We start from the raw sequence: 17503 nt of genomic DNA on the forward strand, positions 1-17503 counted from the left end.
TTCCTTCGATTTCCCTTCTAAATGTTTTTTTTTTTTTGCCAGAATTTCTTACTTCCTGTTCCTCCTTGGTAAGTTTGCCCCCATCATCCGAGCCGTTCTGGCTGGGGGTTAGTCAGCGTGCTCGCCCCCTCCCTTGGGACTACATCCCTGCGGGGAGACACTGAATGTTCACATCGTCTTGCCGCAGCGATGTAGTCCCAAGGGAGGGGGCGAGCACGCTGACTAACCCCCAGCCAGAACGGCTCGGATGATGGGGGCACGCTTACTGAGGAGGAACAGGAAGAGAGAAATTCAGACAAAAAAAAAACATTTAGAAGGGAAATCAAAGGAAAAAGATAAGTGAACCAACAATGCACTAGCTTAAAGGAACCTATTTCGAAAATAAAAAACAAACCTTTACAACCTCTTTAAGAAGGGGTTAAAATCGCCCATGTTGCAGCTCTTTCGAATCGCTACCATGCATTCCAATGGGCAGGCGCAGTTTGGGAGCGCTGTATACAGGGCTCCCAAGTTGCCCAAAAGATGCTGCTTGCAGGACTTTTTCTAGCGCATGGGAGGCAGTTTTCAGGCACTTTTCCTAAAGCTAAAATGCCTGAAAACTGCCTCAGTGTGAAAGGGCTCTTAGCCCTGGTTCACACTGGGCTGCGGAAGTGAGGCCGTGCGAGTTCAGCTGAACTCGCAGGATTTCACTCCCGCTGGCAGTCCTGATTTCAGCCGCGATTTTAGAGACATCTGTGCAGGTTTCTGCACAGATGTCAATGTAAATCGCAAAAAGTAGTACAGAAACTACTTTTTGAAATCGGTGAAGCGCGGCAGATGCGGCGTCGCACCGATTAGGATGGTGCCATTGCCGGCAATTTGCGGCAAATACCGCCGTTATGACATGCGATTTGACATGCCAAATCGCATGTCAAAACGCACCAGTGTGAACCAGGGCTTACGGATGCCTGCACCGCAAAAGTTTCACTAGAGTCGAGACCTGCGTGCAACTACATGCTGATGTCACCATGATGTAACTCCACCTGACATGTTTTGGTGTCAATGACTTCCTCAAGAACAGTGAATAATAACATGGCTTAGCTACTAAGAGGTTGGACACTTAAGATAGTTGCTTGTCCTCTTTGGCCAGCACCACCAGCCATCTAATTGTCATGTAGTGCCTGTTAGCAGGTATACACTGAATAATATGTCCTTCAAGTAAAGGATTTTTGCATATAGAATCTCACAGTCAATGTCATTTTCCAGGTGTGATTAACGAGTTGGACATTAGTTTGAACGATGGTTCTTTGATGGAACTGCATGGACACATTAACAGATTTCAGGTACCGGAACTTCTTTTCCTTTCCTTTCCTTTTTTTTTTTTTTTTTATGTTTTTTAGTTCACTTATTAATGCTGATCTCCAGGCTTATATAAAATACACAAATTAATGCCACTCTGTATTGATTAATACTTTAATAATTGTCATCTTCTAAATTTATGCTGTATGGATACCATAATTTGACAACATTTAAACCTATAACTCCATGTATAGTACTGCTCAGACTGGGAAAGGGGATGCATGACAATCTGTTTGCCATTTCTTTCACTGTTCGTCATGGGTTGAGGGGGAGGTACAAGACCTGCAAATGTTACTGCAGCAAAGAAAAATTGGGTTTTCTGCCCTGGCAGATAGGATTGTGCTAGGGAGTGGGGCCTTGGTTTAAAGCTCCTCAACTGCTTTATTTTCCATAATCTGGGCACAGGTTCACCTTAAGCCCACCCTGTTTGCTTGAAAAATAGACTGAAATAGTACCTGTAAAAAGAGTAGTAGTAGTAGTTAGGGGCGTGGCCTGGTGGGGAGACTGCCTCTCACTATTCCACAGCATGCTTTGACTTGATGTGTGGCTCCTGGGACAATGTCTCGCTGCCTGTAATTAGCGCAGTGCCGACTTCCTGGCGGGCTCTGCACGTGGACTTTGCGAACACGCGGCAGCTCATCCTTACGATTGACATATCTGCTGAAATATGCATTTTATCTGTCCATTTAGTTGTTTTCCTGTCGTTCAGCTTTAAACTTGCCAATTGTTTTAAGGAGCGACCCAAAAAATACCAGCCTGAACGCTTGGAAAAACACTAATTTATTTGTTTATTTTTAGCGTCTCAGCCTAACTTTATTAAGCCGTTTTGGAGGCTCTGACAAACTCCGGCAGCTCAATTTACAAAATGATGGATCCCAGCTAGATGGCGTGAACAAAAGAGACGATATGGAGCTGGCCATGCAGCAGGTAAGCTGTGCCTTCTAGCTAGTTCTCCGTGTAGAGGAGTCTTTTACCTAGAGTCAAGTTTTGGTTGACTTGGCTTTGTTAATTGACATATTGAATGTAGTTACCTCCTATCTCCCATGTCCTGTTTCCTCTAGGTTTGTGCCAATGTGATGGAATACTGCCATACAATAATGATACAAACCTCCCCCAACCTTCAGCAAATGGTGTGTCTATTCACCCCCAGTCTAAGCGAGAGCACTTCCAGAGAAGGCCCAAGATTAGGTATGTGATTGGGAAGCTTTGTATTTTCATTTATGGTCAATAAACCTGTTGCTGCAGCTGTGGGGTAGAATGGCCAACCAATTTATTTTTTTATGATTTTTACCACATTGATGTCACAAGTTCCCAACGAGCTGTTAAATATATGTTTTTTAACTTTTCAGTCATTCAAAACCGCAGAACAAGTTCATATCAGTAACCAATAAGCTAAATTTCCTAAAATACCGGGTGACTTCCTAAAACAGCCAATGATTTGCCAGAGTTTTTCTGTTAGATGTTGGGGAATGCATGCTCTTAAATTTGTGGCCGGTCTACTAAAATGTTTGTGCTTTGCCCGATTGGCTACTTTATCTTGTGTATTGGACAGCTTCTACAAAAGGACTCTGGTGTGTGTGTGTGTGTGTGTGTGTGTGTGTGTGTTGTTTATACTTTAAAGTGGAACTTTGGCAAAATGTTATAAAAAATATATTTCTTTCTCGTACATCACGGGACACAGAGCGGCATATTCATTACTAGTGGGTTATATGGAGTACCTTCAGGTGATGGACACTGGCAATCTCAAACAGGAAGTGCCCCTCCCTATATAACCCCCTCCCATAGGAGGAGTACCTTAGTTTTTTCGCCAGTGTCTTAGGTGTTGGTGCACGTTGAGGCTGTGCCTGTAGTAGTCCTTGGGACCAGGGCCAGCTGACCGGATCCGTCCAAGGTGCTTCATAGCCAAAGTGGACGGTACCCGGGCCCCCAATTCGTGGATGGGGTTTTGCCTATAATGCCTCTCCTTGGAGGGCTGGACCCTGGGTTCCAGGTCTGGTTTCTAACCTAGAGAATACCTGTTGCCAGTGGTGCTGTATAGGTCCAGGTTGTGGTGTTCTTTTAAGACCCCAGTCCCTGAAGGTCTATGACCATACCCACGGTGAAGGGTGAAGATTGGGCCTCTTGCAGAGCAATACCCTGCGGCGTGGAAAGGTAAGCAGGGGGCCTACGGAACTTGGTTTGTCAGTAGGCTTCCTACAGGGGATTCTTGGGCAGCCTATTTATGCCTCTGTGCATGGGCAAAGGAGAACCACAAAGTTTTCAAACGGGATGGCTCAAAACACCCAGGTATAGTTCCCCTGGCTGGGCTAGTAGGCTGCTGCTGCTTCTGTCACAAGGAGGGCCTTTTTTTGGGCAGGGTGTTCCACAGAGAAGGAACCATACCATTAGGGAGACAGTTTAAAGCTTCCCTTTTACCTGTGTCGGCTGCTCCAGCGTCTAAGGTCCTGGTGTCTCCTCTCCACATGGCTTCCTGCTTCCCCTAGCGGCGTTTGACGCGCGCGCGTGCGCGCGCTTTTACTTATCTGTGCGCGCGCATACGCGGCGGTGCTGCGGGGATGGGGCGGTTGACGCCGGACGGCTCCTCCCCCCTGCACACAGGGAGGATAAATCCTGGAGGGCTGTTCAGTCTGTAAAGGCTGTGAGGGGACACGGAGCAGCGATGCTGGCTACAGCATAGGAAGGTTTGACAGAGCTTTCTGGCACAGTGACACCCGGTGGCAGTTGTGGGAAGTACACCTTACTAAGGAGCCTCTGGCTTAAAAGTTTGCATTCAAGCCTGTGTACTAAGCAGCGCCTTTGAACACTTAGGGTGCTCACCTAGCCCAGCATTAGGGGGTCAATACCAGACAAAAAAAAAAAAAAAAAAAAAAGATTTTTTCTGGTTGAAGCCCTTGGGGCTCAGTATTGATTTTCCCTTTTTATAGGTTATGGGAGGTTTGGAGTCCCTCTAACATTACCCTATCCTATTGTTTCACATTTATTTGATTATATGTGTATTTTCTCCAGCTATTACAGTCAGTTGTATACTAGCGGAGTGCCTCAGAATTTGTATATTATGGCTCCTAAGGGTGCAGGTAGCGCTAAGAACGCTAAAACGGTTAAAAAAACCAAAAGGTTCTCCATTGGGCTCTGAGGATATCCAAAATCTAGTGGCCCCTACTACTCCGGAATGCCCGGAAGTTGTTGTCCTAGGTGAGCCATCAGGGTTGCTAGGTGCTATGGCTGGCCCTACTCAACCAGCTCCTTCCTATGTAACGGAAGAGATGTTAGCCTCCACCTTGGGTGGATTGGAAAGGAGGATGGCCGCTCTAATTACGGCATCTTTGGCAGGGAAGAAGCGGGTTAGATCCCCGTCTCCCAGGTCTGAGTCTCTGGAGGAGGATATCCTCTCCGACTGACGAGGGAGGTCAGGATCACCTTGACCATTTGGGTTCTGAGGATTCTACAATAGAGGAACCTTTTTCAGCTTCTCACGCAGAAAGACTGTGGGTTCAGTCCCTAACGGATATGGTGCGGTTGGCTTTTAAGATACCTGTGCCTCAGCCTCTGGCCTCCGCGGTATCCTCATTGGGCTCCCTGAAAGCGCCCCAAGCCAATTTGGTATTCCCGGTACATCCTTTGTTAAAGGACCTGATTTTTCAGGACTGGGCTAAGCCAGACAGGTAACCCTTAGAGGAAGAGTTTTCAAAGAGATGGGCTGTCCCTACTGTGGACGCAGCCATCTCATGTGTGAACAGATCTTTAACTTGCAGGTGTTTAAGGATCCGGTTGATAAACGCTTGGTAACATTACTTAAGGCCTCCTTTACTTCAGCAGGGGCGATAGTTCAGCCCGCTGTGGCTGCTATTGGAGTGGCCCAAGCATTATCAGATAAGACTAAGCAAATGCTTAAACTTATCCCTGCCCAGCAGGCAGAGGAATTTTGGATATACCCAAGGCTATACGCTTTACGGTGGATGCTATCAAGGACTCCATCCAGCAGGCGTCACGTTTATTCTTATTTCTAATCCATATGAGAAGGCTCTTATGGTTGAAGAATTGGGAGGCTGAGCCCCCGTGCAAAAAAACTCCTGGTAGGGTTCCCTTCCATGGAGGACGTCTCTTCGGAGAAGACTTGGATAGATATATTCAGACTATATCAAGCGGCAAAAGCACTCTCTTGCCAGTCAAGAAGAAGGCACGAGGGCCCGCATTTAGGCGCCAGCCCTCCCCGGGGCAGGGGCCCTCTAATACCAAACAGTATCGACGGCCTTCTGCAAGATCAGGCATTAACAATAAGCCGCAGGGCCAAGCCACTGGGGGCAAGAAGCAGTGGTACCGCAAGCCTGCGAAGCCAGCCCCCAAGTCGGCCCTATGAAGGGGCGCCCCCACCCACGATGGTGGGGGGAAGGCTGCGTCTCTCTGCAGAGGTTTGGGAGGCCACCATTCCCGACTGCTGGGTACGGTCTTCCGTGACCACGGGCTACAAGCTAGAATTTCTAAAATTCCCTCCTCATTACCAGGAGTCAAGAGTACCAGGCGACCCTGTGAAAGGAGCCGCATTGATGGCGGCATTGAATCATCTGCTATGCCAGAAGGTGATAGTAGAAGTACCAGTCCGGGAACAGGGATTGGGGTTCTACTCCAACCTGTTTATCATCCCAAAGCCCAACGGCGATGTCAGGCCAATTTTGGACTTAAAGGGAGTAAAATGCGTATCTAAAGGTCCGCTCATTCCGGATGGAAACTATTCGGTCAGCTGTCGCCGTGCTCCAGAAGGACGACTTCAGGGCGTCCATAGACATAAAGGATGCTTACCTTTATGTGCTAATTTTTCAGCCACATCAAGTATTTCTATGCTTCTCGGTGGCTCAGCGTCATTTCCAATTTGTGGCGCTCCCCTTCGGGTTGGCTACGGCCCCCCGGGTATTCACGAAGGTCCTAGCCCCAATCCTAGCCAATCTAAGGATCCAGGGGGTCACGGTCCTGGCTTACCTGGACGACCTCTTGGTCGTAGACCATTCGTCTCCTGGCCTGGAAAGAGCAGTGGCCCTCACGGTTCAGTACCTCGAGAGGTTCGGCTGGGTCCTAAATCGAGACAGGTCAGCATTCCTGCCCACAAGGCAGCTGGATTATCTCGGCATGAGATTGGATACAGAACAACAGAGGGTGTTTCTACCCCTATTAAAGGCCATCAAAGAGCTAATACAAATGGTTCTAAGCAAGAGAAGGCCAACTGTTCGCCTATGTATGCGGCTACTAGGCAAGATGGTGGCCACATTCGAGGCGGTTCCGTACGCTCAGAGCCACACTCGCATCCTGCAGGCAGCCATCCTGTCAGCCTGGAGCAAGAGGCCTCAGGCCTTAGAAATTCCTTGGCCACTCTCACCAAGAGTGCGGCAAAGTCTAGCTTGGTGGTTAAACCCTCAGAATCTCCTGAAGGGAAAGACTTTCAGTCCTGTGACCTGGAAGATAGTAACCACAGACGCCAGCCTGATGGGCTGGGGAGCAATTTTGGATGGTTGCACTCGCCAGGGCTCTTGGGCAGCGGCAGAGAAGCAGTTGCCCATCAATATCTTGGAGCTCAGAGCTGCTCGACTAGCCCTCAGGGCTTGGACGTCCAAACTACAAGGGTTCCCGGTGAAAATACAATCGGAACAATGCCACGGCGGTGGCATATATATAAATCACCAAGGGGGAACCAAGAGTCAAGCCGCTCAGAAAGAAGTGAGCTTGATTTTCTTGTGGGCAGAAGCCCATGTGCCCTGCATATCGGCTATATTCATTCCCGGAGTCGACAACTACAGGCAGACTTCTTAAGTCGCCAGACTCTGTTGCCGGGGGAGTGGTCTCTGCATCCACAGGTCTTTCAGACACTCTGCCAGAAATGGGGAGTGCCGGACGTGGATATCATGGCATCGAGACTGAACAAGAAGCTAGACAGGTTCATGTCCCGCACAAGGGATCCCAGGGCCTGCGGAACCGATGCGTTAGTTTGCCCTTGGCATCAGTTCAAACTTCTTTATGCATTTTCCCCCGCTCCAGTTACTACCCTGCCTGCTGCGCAGGATCAGGGTGGAGCACATACCAGTCTTCCTGGTAGCTCCAGCATGGCCCAGAAGGGCATGGTATTCACTAATCCTAAGGATGGTAGTGGGAGACCCTTGGACTCTTCCTCTACGGCCAAGTACGCTATCGCAAGGTCCGATCCTCCACCCTGCCTTACGGCATCTAAGTTGACGGCCTGGAGGCTGAATCCCTGATTCTCAGGGGTAGAGGTCTGTCTCAGAAAGTAATCTCTACCCTAATCAGAGCCAGGAAACCGGTCTCTAGGGTGATTTATTACAGGGTCTGGAAGGCCTATGCAGGCTGGTGTGAGTCCAAGTTATGGCTTTCTCGTAAGTTCACCATCGATAGGGTATTAAGTTTTCTCCAGCTCGCAGTGGATAAAGGACTGGCATTAAGCACAATCAAAGGACAGATTTCAGCTTTGTCAGTATGGTTTCAGCGGCCGCTGGCCACCCACTCGCTGGTTAAGACCTTCATTCAAGGGGTCTTACGCATTAATCCTCCAGTTAAATCCCCGCTTTGTCCGTGGATTTAAATCTTGTTCTGTCAAGTTTACAGAAACAACCTTTTGAGCCGTTGGCTGAAATTCCTTTGGTTTTACTGACAAGGAAGTAGTATTTTTTTGGTTGCCATAGTTTCCGCCAGAAGAGTATCGGAACTGGCAGCCTTATCCTGTAAGGAACCATATCTTATTTTACATAAGGACAAGGTCGTTCTCCGCCCTCATCCTTCCTTCCTACCAAAGGTTATATCCAGTTTTCATCTAAACCAGGATTTGGTATTACCATCCTTCTTCCCTAAACCTACTTCCAGAAAGGAAGGGTTGCTGCATACCTTGGATATTGTCAGGGCCATGAAGGCCTATCTTAAAGCTACAGAGAAGATCCGGAAAACAGATGTGTTGTTCATTTTTACCGGATGGGCCCAAGAAGGGGCAGGCAACTGCAAAATCCACCATCTCGAGGTGGATTAAACAGTTAATCACTCAGGCCTACGGCTTGAAAGGGTTGCCTCCTCCAGTATCATTAAAGGCTCATTCTACTAGGGCCATGGGCGCCTCCTGGGCAGCACATCACCAGATCTCTATGGCTCAAGTTGGCAAGGCGGCAACCTGGTCTTCTGTCCACACGTTTACAAAATTCTACCAGTTGGACGTAAGAAGGAATACTGATACAGCCTTTGGGCAGGCAGTGCTGCGGGCTGCAGTTTGAGACCCTCGGATTCCGGGGGCTCCCTTTTGAGTAAAATTTAAAGATTTAAATTTATTTTTCTCAACTAAGTTGGATTTATTATGATTTGAGTATATCTCTAAATTAAATCCTTTTGTCTTGGGAAGATGTCTCCCTCCCCTCATTGTAAGCATTGCTTGGGACATCCCACTAGTAATGAATATGCCGCTCTGTGTCCCGTGATGTACGAGAAAGAAAAAGGGATTTTTTAATACAGCTTACCTGTAAAATCCTTTTCTTGGAGTACATCACGGGACACAGAGCTCCCACCCCTCTTATGGGGACCATTTTGGGAGGCATACTGCTTGCTACAAAACTAAGGTACTCCTCCTATGGGAGGGGGTTATATAGGGAGGGGCACTTCCTGTTTGAGATTGCCAGTGTCCATCACCTGAAGGTACTCCATATAACCCACTAGTAATGAATATGCCGCTCTGTGTCCCGTGATGTACTCCAAGAAAAGGATTTTACAGGTAAGCTGTATTAAAAATCCCTTTTTTTGGATGTAGTTTGTAAATGGCATTAACCTAGCAGGTTTTTTTTCCCCCATAACATAGTTTAATCACCCACTGATCTGCCACTAGATCTGTTATTTTTTTTAATCGTACATCATAGGACACAGAGGAGTTCCTATTCATGGTTATTTTGCTTCTGCTTCACCTGAGATGAAACACTTCTCAGTCCCGTTTATGTATATCGATGATTGCCATTGTATTTCTTTTAATACAATGTTTTTATTTTATTTTTTTAAGTAACTTTTTTGATAAGCGTTGCAAACCAGCCTAGCTCTTTCTAACATGGTGTGGGCGGAGATCTACATGATTGACAGGATCCTGTCCCAATTGTGTTTGGCATGGAGGAGGGGGAGGGGGTGGACTTTCATTTAACCGGTGTGTATATGCCCATCGTGTGGAACTCTATAGTCCTGTGAGCTGTTCAGACAGGAAACTCACTAAAACTGAGCAAGGTGCACTAGCTGTAGCTACCCTTCAGAATTGCATGCTGCAGTGGAGGAGACAGACAGGGGGAGGGACAGTGAAGGTGCGGATCAACCAGGTTTTTTGCAGTATACAGAAGACTAATCCTATAATGGATGAGTGAGTATAAACACTAATACAGCATTTATTGACATGTTTTCTTTTTAGTTTAACACATTGAGCACAATTGAATACGAATTCCCCCAGTAAACTATTTACTAAAAATTCTTACCCCAGTATTTGCGATTTACAACTTTTATTGCTGCGGACTCCTGCTCTTAGCGCTGCTTCCTGAACTTCTGGCCTTCGCAGAAAAGGGTTAACAGTAGACGGTCCAGTCTCCAGTCTGTTAGATTGAAAGAAAGTGGGTGGGGGAGGATGAAGGAGCAGGGGAGTGCCTTGCCATCCTAGGCTAGAAGGCAGTGTGTTTTCTGTTGATGCTACAGTGTAGGGAGACTTAACTCTAGAGCCTTCATGCAAGAGATGCTTCAAGTGAAAGCGCCACTCTGAAATCCAGAACCCAGGGCAGCAGTCATGGCATTGGATTTAAACACGAACACTGCAAGGTTTAAAGCTGAAGTGAAGCATTTTTTTGTTTTATTTTGTTTTTTATATTACCACTTGCATGAATGAATTATGTCCCATGTGCCAAATACCCCCACAGGTGTGATCTTCTGGTGCTGTGGGGGTTGATACTTGCTGCTCCACATGTCACAGGCACTCATCAAAATGAAAAAAATAGTATGAGATTTAATACATTAGTCCATCAATACGTCCTTGAAGTGCATACACAGTGTATGTGGAGGGGGAGAGATGAAGAGGGGAGACCTGTATAGATCACTTTAGCAGTCCAAAACAATCTTGGCAGCCTTTGAGGGGGGAGTTGAAAGCAGACTCCAGATATGCAAACGAGAAAAGAAACACAAGCACCCAGAGCCAATCCTAGGGTCACAGGCGCCTGGGTGCAGAAATATTTCTGGCGCCCCCACATGGGCGTCGTCATTTTACTAACTCCTCCCCTTTACAAATGTTTCTATGGCAATGACTCAACACAGAGATGCTCCCCCACAAAGTCTTCATTACCCTGGGATCCTTACATGATCTGCTTAACAATAAACAAAATACGGAAGAGAAGCAGAGTACTTTATTGGACTGAAGGGGGCCTCTGATGGACACAGAGGGCTTCTGTTAGAGAGTCTGTTAGATGTTCGGCGCCCCCACCTCTGCAATGCACCCTGCCTAGGATCGGCCCTGCAAGCGCCTTTAGGTTAGAACTATAAACATTTTAATGAGATACAGGTGCATTATTCACTTACATGGAGGTTATGAGTCCATCCACACTGGTGTAGTGTTCACTGCAGAGCGGCGTTCTGAAGAGCTGATTTTTCAGCCTGTGGGGGAGAAATCCTAGCCAGCAGGAACTCTAGGGACTACCAAGATGAAACCGAGGCTTGGATCCGGCCGATAGTGTGGGCTGGAACACGTCGCCGGGCGTGATGACGTCACTGGTGGGTGATGCAACTGCGTTTAGGAGCATGCGCACTGGTAGATGGAACTCGGGAGCTGCCTCCTTTGTCGAGCTTGACACAGGCACTGATTACGGCTGGACCCACTGAGGTGGCACTGATAGGCACTCATAGGTGGCACTGAAAGGCTACATGATGGGTACTTATGGGTGGCACTGACGGGCACTGATAGGGGGTCCTTATAGGCATCACTGATGGCACTGCCAAGCATTGCTGATGGGCATGATTGGCATCTGCCTGGGCACTGATTAGCATATTCCCTGGTGGTCAGGGTAGCATACCTAATGGGCATCCTGGGGTGGGTATCCACGGAGGGGAGGGGGGGGCTGCATTGATAAACCATGAGTACAACCATGAAGTGGTAAAAAGAAGCTAAATCAGTAGTAGATTAAAATCAGCTGCTGAAAGAGCTTCAAAATGGAAGATTTTTTTAGTCCATTGACAAAGTATCTATCAATCTCAAGCTGGCCATACACTAATTGAATTTCAGGTGGTACAGCAAGGACTAGGCCAAGTTTCGATCAGTGTATGGCTGTCCCTGCTCAACAGGAGTCAATTGGACATGCTGCAAAAACTTTTCTCGATGAGACAGCTACAATGTCCCAAACAGGGTAAACTCCTCCATCCAACTCGTTTGGATAGATGAAAAAATGTATTCGTCCAGGGGGTTAAATGAAAAAAGCAAAACTCCATGGACCGACTTTATACTATGCTTTCCATAGGGTGACAATGCTGCAGGAAGAGAAAGTAAGTGGGAAAAATAATGTGGCTTATTAATTTTATTTATTTTATTTATTTGTTTACACTACAGACTCCCAGACATCCGTCTTTTCCTCATGGAGACTCCCCAGTCTTGGCATTGTCTTGTCTCTCTCCTTAAGCAATGCTCAGCGACTTTTTCACTTACTACGGACATCCATCGACAGAGCGTAAGCCAGTTACAGAATGTGGAGCAACTTCCACCCGATGAAATTAAAGAGGTATTGCCAAGACCGCAATATTCTGTCCTGCATTGTGTCTTTAAAAACTGGAAGGTATTCTCCAATCAGTGATATCTCTTCTATCTTCAGTTGTCCCAGTTTGAGATGCCAGTCGGGATAGATAAAATCTCCAGCACACAGAAGTATGCTTTGGCACGGAAGGAGACTGGTGAAACTCATCACACAGCAAAGCCAAACTTTTGTCTGTAGCTGCTGTATCTTTGATCTCTGGTAGAGGCAATACATATCTGGAAGTGTTACACATTTTGTGCTTTTGTGCTATGTCCACTTTAAGTAGCTCTTTGATAAAGGAAAAAGCCTCCTAATAATATTATTACGTGTATGTATTCATGTTATTTTACCTGTAAAATCTCCCCCTTTTAATTCATGCAGCAGTGGCTGAACAGGAGAGTAGTGACTACTTTCTGCTGGGGGGAAGACTTTTAGGTGCCATTCACCACCAGTGCGTTTTTTTTTTTTTTTGTCCTGCTTTTTGTAGAAACGCAGGACATGTTTTTTTTAACATGGGTTCCTATGGAACACATTTACACAATGCATTTTTGTGCCTCAGCGTTTTTGGAAAGGGTCAGTGACTTCTTTTTAGCAGAGATGGCTAAACACATAGGAGATAGAGAGACATCCATTCCCCCATCTGCTCTGTGCTCCTCTATCCCCAAGGAGATGGAATTAACTCTATTCCCCAATCTCCTCTGTGACTTATTGAAGTCTGAAACAACGTTTTCATCAACTTCCGGTTTCAGAGCTGTCATTCCCTGGCTGCTACAGCCAGGGAAGCAGTTAATCAAGCATGATCTGTGCTTGATTAGTTGCATTGGAGGACGGTAGAGACATTGGGGGGGTCTCCAAAAAGAGTATCTGTTACCATCCCCAAAGCTATCACATTAGGGGTGTGTTGGCCCCCTTTTGATGGCAATAAAGTTTAAACTAAAAAAAAAAATGTGCAAACGCATGAGTAGGTACCACACGCATTTTGTAAACCCAGGATTGTCAGACTATGAACAGTAATTCTAGGGACATCATTCTTGATCAACTATACACTGATAACCTGTTAAGGGTTTTAAAGCATCACCCATGAAACATTTTAGGTAACGTCGTTTATGGCCATTTCATGTGTGCATGCAATTTGAGTTGTTTTGACAAGCTTGGTATCCGTTTTCTTGATGCAACATTGTTTATCGCTATCAAAGAATCGGGTATTATATTGTGTTTTGTGTGCTTTAAATTCATGTCTGTGTTTTGTTTTTTTTTCCTGAAAATTTGCATTTGATAAATGGTCACACAAATATTGTGTAACAACATAAATTGCGACAGTCGGTATTTTTTTTTTTTTTTATTATTCTCCAGGGTCTCTGCTTTCAGAAAGTATATACTGTTTGGGGTAAATTTGCACTCAAGGGTATCTTTGGAGCCACATAAAAGAGCAGTTTTCTTTGGGACTGCAGTCTTCCCAGAGCTGCAGGGGGTCATCACACCCACACTGGAGAGGTTCCAACTTGTTTCTGGTTCCCCTTAGCCCCAAATTAGGCATCAGCCATTTTCTAGGCCTTAAGGTTCTCAACAATTTCCTTTTTATAGTAATAAATGTAGGATGAAATCACCTGATCGTTGATTGCTTTGCTTCATCAAGGGGACTTCTGGCCTCAAGAATGGTATTTGCAATTTGCTGTGGAGGATCGCCACTATCAGTTTGTGGCATCGCCTTTTTGACCTGTTCACAGTCCCCAGTGTTTATCAAGAGGTTGGCTTCAGTTCTACGGTTCTTGAGGACCCCCAGTGTATCCCATTGTGAGGTACCTGGATTACCTGCTCCTCAGCGAGCAATCAGCTTAGAGACTGATGTAAAATTATGGTACAGATCCTATAAAAGTTTTCTTTAGTTGCTGAACCTTCAGAAGTACGCCTTGGTTCCAACTCAACCTTTTCGGGGTATGAAGGCTTCGTCCTCGACACAGGTAACAGTAATGTTTCTACAGGCAAAATACCTTCTATTCAATCTCAGATGGAGTCCCAGGGAAGCTCCCTTAATTCGGGCATGCATGAGGGTGCCGGGGGAAAGATGGTAGCTGCCTTAGCCAGTTTTACTTCAGAGCTCTTCAGCTCAATATCCTGTCAGTATGGCACAGACGTCAGGAGTCCTTGGATCTGCCGCGGAATCTGACTTTTAAGACCAGGTCACCTCTACAATGGTGGATATCTGTGCAGATGCTGAATGCAGGGAAATATTTCCTTTTGATGAAGTCGAAGGTCCTTATGATGGATTCAGGGAGGTATTCTAGAGCAGTGTTTCTCAACTCCAGCCCTCAAGGCACCCCCAACAGGTCATGTTTTCAGGATTTCTCTCAGATGAAACGGCTGTGGTAATTACTAAGGTGGTGAAACTGATCAAATCACCTGTGCAAAATAATGGACAGATTGAAAACATGACCTGTTGGGGCGCCTTGAGGACTGGATTTGAGAAACACTGTTCTAGAGCAGTGTAAGGCTTTACATAATACAGCAATAACCACACACGTAGGACACCCAACGTTGGAGGAAATAATTCTTCCAAAGCCAACACACCTTTGGTACTGATTAGTATGCCAATATTTCTCCTCTTCCTCGCTTTCTCTCCCTCGTTCAGCTAATTTGACCCCAGGGCTGATAGGGAGGGACAAACAAGGATGTTGAACAAGTGCTCAACATCCTCCTTATCAACGATATGATGTCATTGGTTGTTAGGAAACTGGTGGCTGGAAGGCTGTAATGATGCACAATGAAAACTTGTGGCTTTATGCAACTAAAAGGCAGGCTTGATCCGCCCACTGGCTTGTATACAAGTTTTGGGGAAATTTCTAGGCGTTTTGCCAGAGTAGAAAATGGCTGGGAGACTTTCTGCTGACTGACACTGGGAGAATGGGACCCTTCATTCAAAGGTTTTTGCAGAGATTTGTCTGCTGTGGGAGATGTGAGATGTGGATCTCTTGGTGTCGATATTCAATAACCAATTGGACAGGTTTGTGTCCCAATCCAGGGATCACCAGGCATTTGCGGTAGATACCCTGCTGACTCCTTGTGGTCAGTTTTTCCTGATCTATGCCTTCCCTCCACTGCGTCTTCTTCCTTGACTATTGCGCAGGATAAAGCTAGAGGGTGTTGCAGGGATTTTGATCTCACCTGTTTGGCCAAGAAGGATCTAGTATGCAGACATCGTAAATCTCTTGGCAGATGAGGCATGGGTTCTTCCAACTCAGCCAGTTTTGCTGTCACAGGATTCAATCTTGGATCCTCCTTTAAGGCCCCACTGTCTTTGACCGCATGGCTGTTGAAGCCCAAGTCCTGAGGGATAGGGGTGTTTCTGACTCTGTAATCCCTACCCTTCAAGACAAGGAAGTCAACCTCTATGAAGGTGCACTACTGTACATTTAAAGCCTTTATTGCTTGATGTGTAAGTTTTTATTCACAATAGTATTTTGTGTTGCATCTTTTTTTTTTTCTAGTCAGATTTCTCCTGTGTTAAGTACCATCAAGGGACAGATTTCAGCTTTGGCCTTTCTGTTTCAGAGACCTATTGCACCTTATTCCTTGGTAAAGTCTTTTTGTGCAGGGTGTCGCGTGAGTTTTTCTACCTGTGCAGCCCCCCCCTCTGTTTCCTTGGCACCTTAAAGAATACCTGTATGTTACCCCTACATTTCAAATGCCTAGTATGTGCCTGTTATACCATGTACTTATGTTAAAGTATCCTGTTCTCAATGTATTCCTTCCTTTTGTATGAAATACCTGCTGATCTTGCAAGCCCCCCCTGCTTTCCTATTTTAAAACTGACCATGCTAGGCATGAGAGCACATCCATCCCATCTAGAGTAAATTTATCTTCACTCATTTTCTTTGACCTGTCGCAAAATTAGATATCATAGAAACATGTCTGTTCATACTATGGCGTCACCTAGAATACTACCTGCTCCAGTACACCCCAAACGACAGCCCAGATTCACTGTTCAACAACACAACCTTCAGCAATAGAAAGTTCCAAGGTGAGTAAAGTGTTTCTCAGTCTCATGCAAGACATGGGGGGGGGACACTATTGTGGTGTTATTGTAAGATTGTTTGCATGTACAAAATCATAACCTACATAACCGTTTTAGCTCTGGTATGTTAATCTTTGTTGCCTCCATAGATACACTGAACGATTCAAACGTTGACTTCAGATTACAAAGCAAGATTACCCAACAAGACATTGATATGGTGAGCCTTAAAAAGGGTGTTATAATCTATAGTTTATTCTGTTATTCATTGATATAGCACATCTTTGGTTTAAAAAATCCATGACCAATAGTAATTAAAGGGGTTGTAGAGGGTAAATGCATCCTATGCATTAAGGTGAAAAAACATTGCTCGCATGAAGGTGGAAAGCTCTTGCTGGGAGGACAAGAGACAGCTGCCGAGGGACCCCAGAAGACAGGGTTCGGGGACACTCTGTGCAAAACGAGCTGCACAGTGGAGTATAACATGTTTGTTATTTAAAAAAAAAAAAAATTGCCTTTAGTGTTCCTTTAAGCCATTTGCTGACTCCAATATAAGATTTATATTGGCAACATCACGGGCATGTGAACACATCTGACTGCTATAATGGCTGGGAGTGTGTTTTTGCAATAGGTGGGTGAGATTGTTCTCCTGAGTGCTAGGTCATAGAAATATGTGTGAACAAAAGGACAGACTGCAGTAGATTTAAATCTCAAAACTAAATAAAATTGCCAATACTAATCTCTTTTTTTATTATTATTCTGCCCCAATCAGCTGCAGAGAGAAGGTGCCAACATTTTCGGTGAATCCATGCAGAAGCGCCTGCTAGACATTGAGAGTGTCTACTGCAAAGTTCGGTCTCGGCACAGCTTCATCCAGGCGCTGGTCAGGAGAATAAGAGGCCTTCTTCGAGTATCCAGAGCGTGATCTGAAATAACTCGCACCAGAATGTTCTAGAATTCTTTTCTACTTTCTAAATTATGGACAGACTTTTTCACCTTTTTTGGAAATCCAATTCTACTAAAATAAATTGTATGTGACATTTTTTTACCACCATTTCATGCTAATTAAAAACAACAAAAAATGTATATTTCAAAAATGGTTTTCTCATGCTGATCCATTTGAATACCTCTCACTCGCATAATAATTACTAAATTATTAGTTGGTACTGTGGCAAGTGATCAGGGCACATTTCTTGTACACTATATGGTCAAACGGTTAAGTTTCAGTGTTTCAGCTGGACCCATTGTTCACAACAGATACCTAAAATGAAGGACATGGCTAACCATTCTCTTTTGAAAAACTTTGGCAGTATATTGGGTGGCACTGTCATAATATGCCCACCCTTGCCCCATGTTTGGACATGGAATTGTTTATTGAGCGACA

The 17503-nt window shown here is 45.6% G+C and overlaps 1 protein-coding gene across 1 annotated transcript in view; it reads left to right on the plus strand.

Annotated features, from left to right (window-relative positions):
* The window catches only part of NUP205 (nucleoporin 205), a 117781-nt gene extending 100576 nt beyond the window's left edge, over positions 1-17205 (plus strand). The window contains 10 exon segments of the mRNA XM_040345676.1: positions 1246-1322; positions 2137-2265; positions 2400-2526; positions 11930-11982; positions 11985-12098; positions 12189-12257; positions 12259-12310; positions 16003-16128; positions 16272-16339; positions 16892-17205. Coding sequence (XP_040201610.1) covers positions 1246-1322; positions 2137-2265; positions 2400-2526; positions 11930-11982; positions 11985-12098; positions 12189-12257; positions 12259-12310; positions 16003-16128; positions 16272-16339; positions 16892-17044 — 968 coding nt within the window. The 3' untranslated portion in view covers positions 17045-17205.
* Positions 17206-17503: the final 298 nt, after the last annotated feature.

Source organism: Rana temporaria, chromosome 3 (assembly GCF_905171775.1).
Source record: "Rana temporaria chromosome 3, aRanTem1.1, whole genome shotgun sequence".
Lineage (NCBI taxonomy): Eukaryota > Metazoa > Chordata > Amphibia > Anura > Ranidae > Rana > Rana temporaria.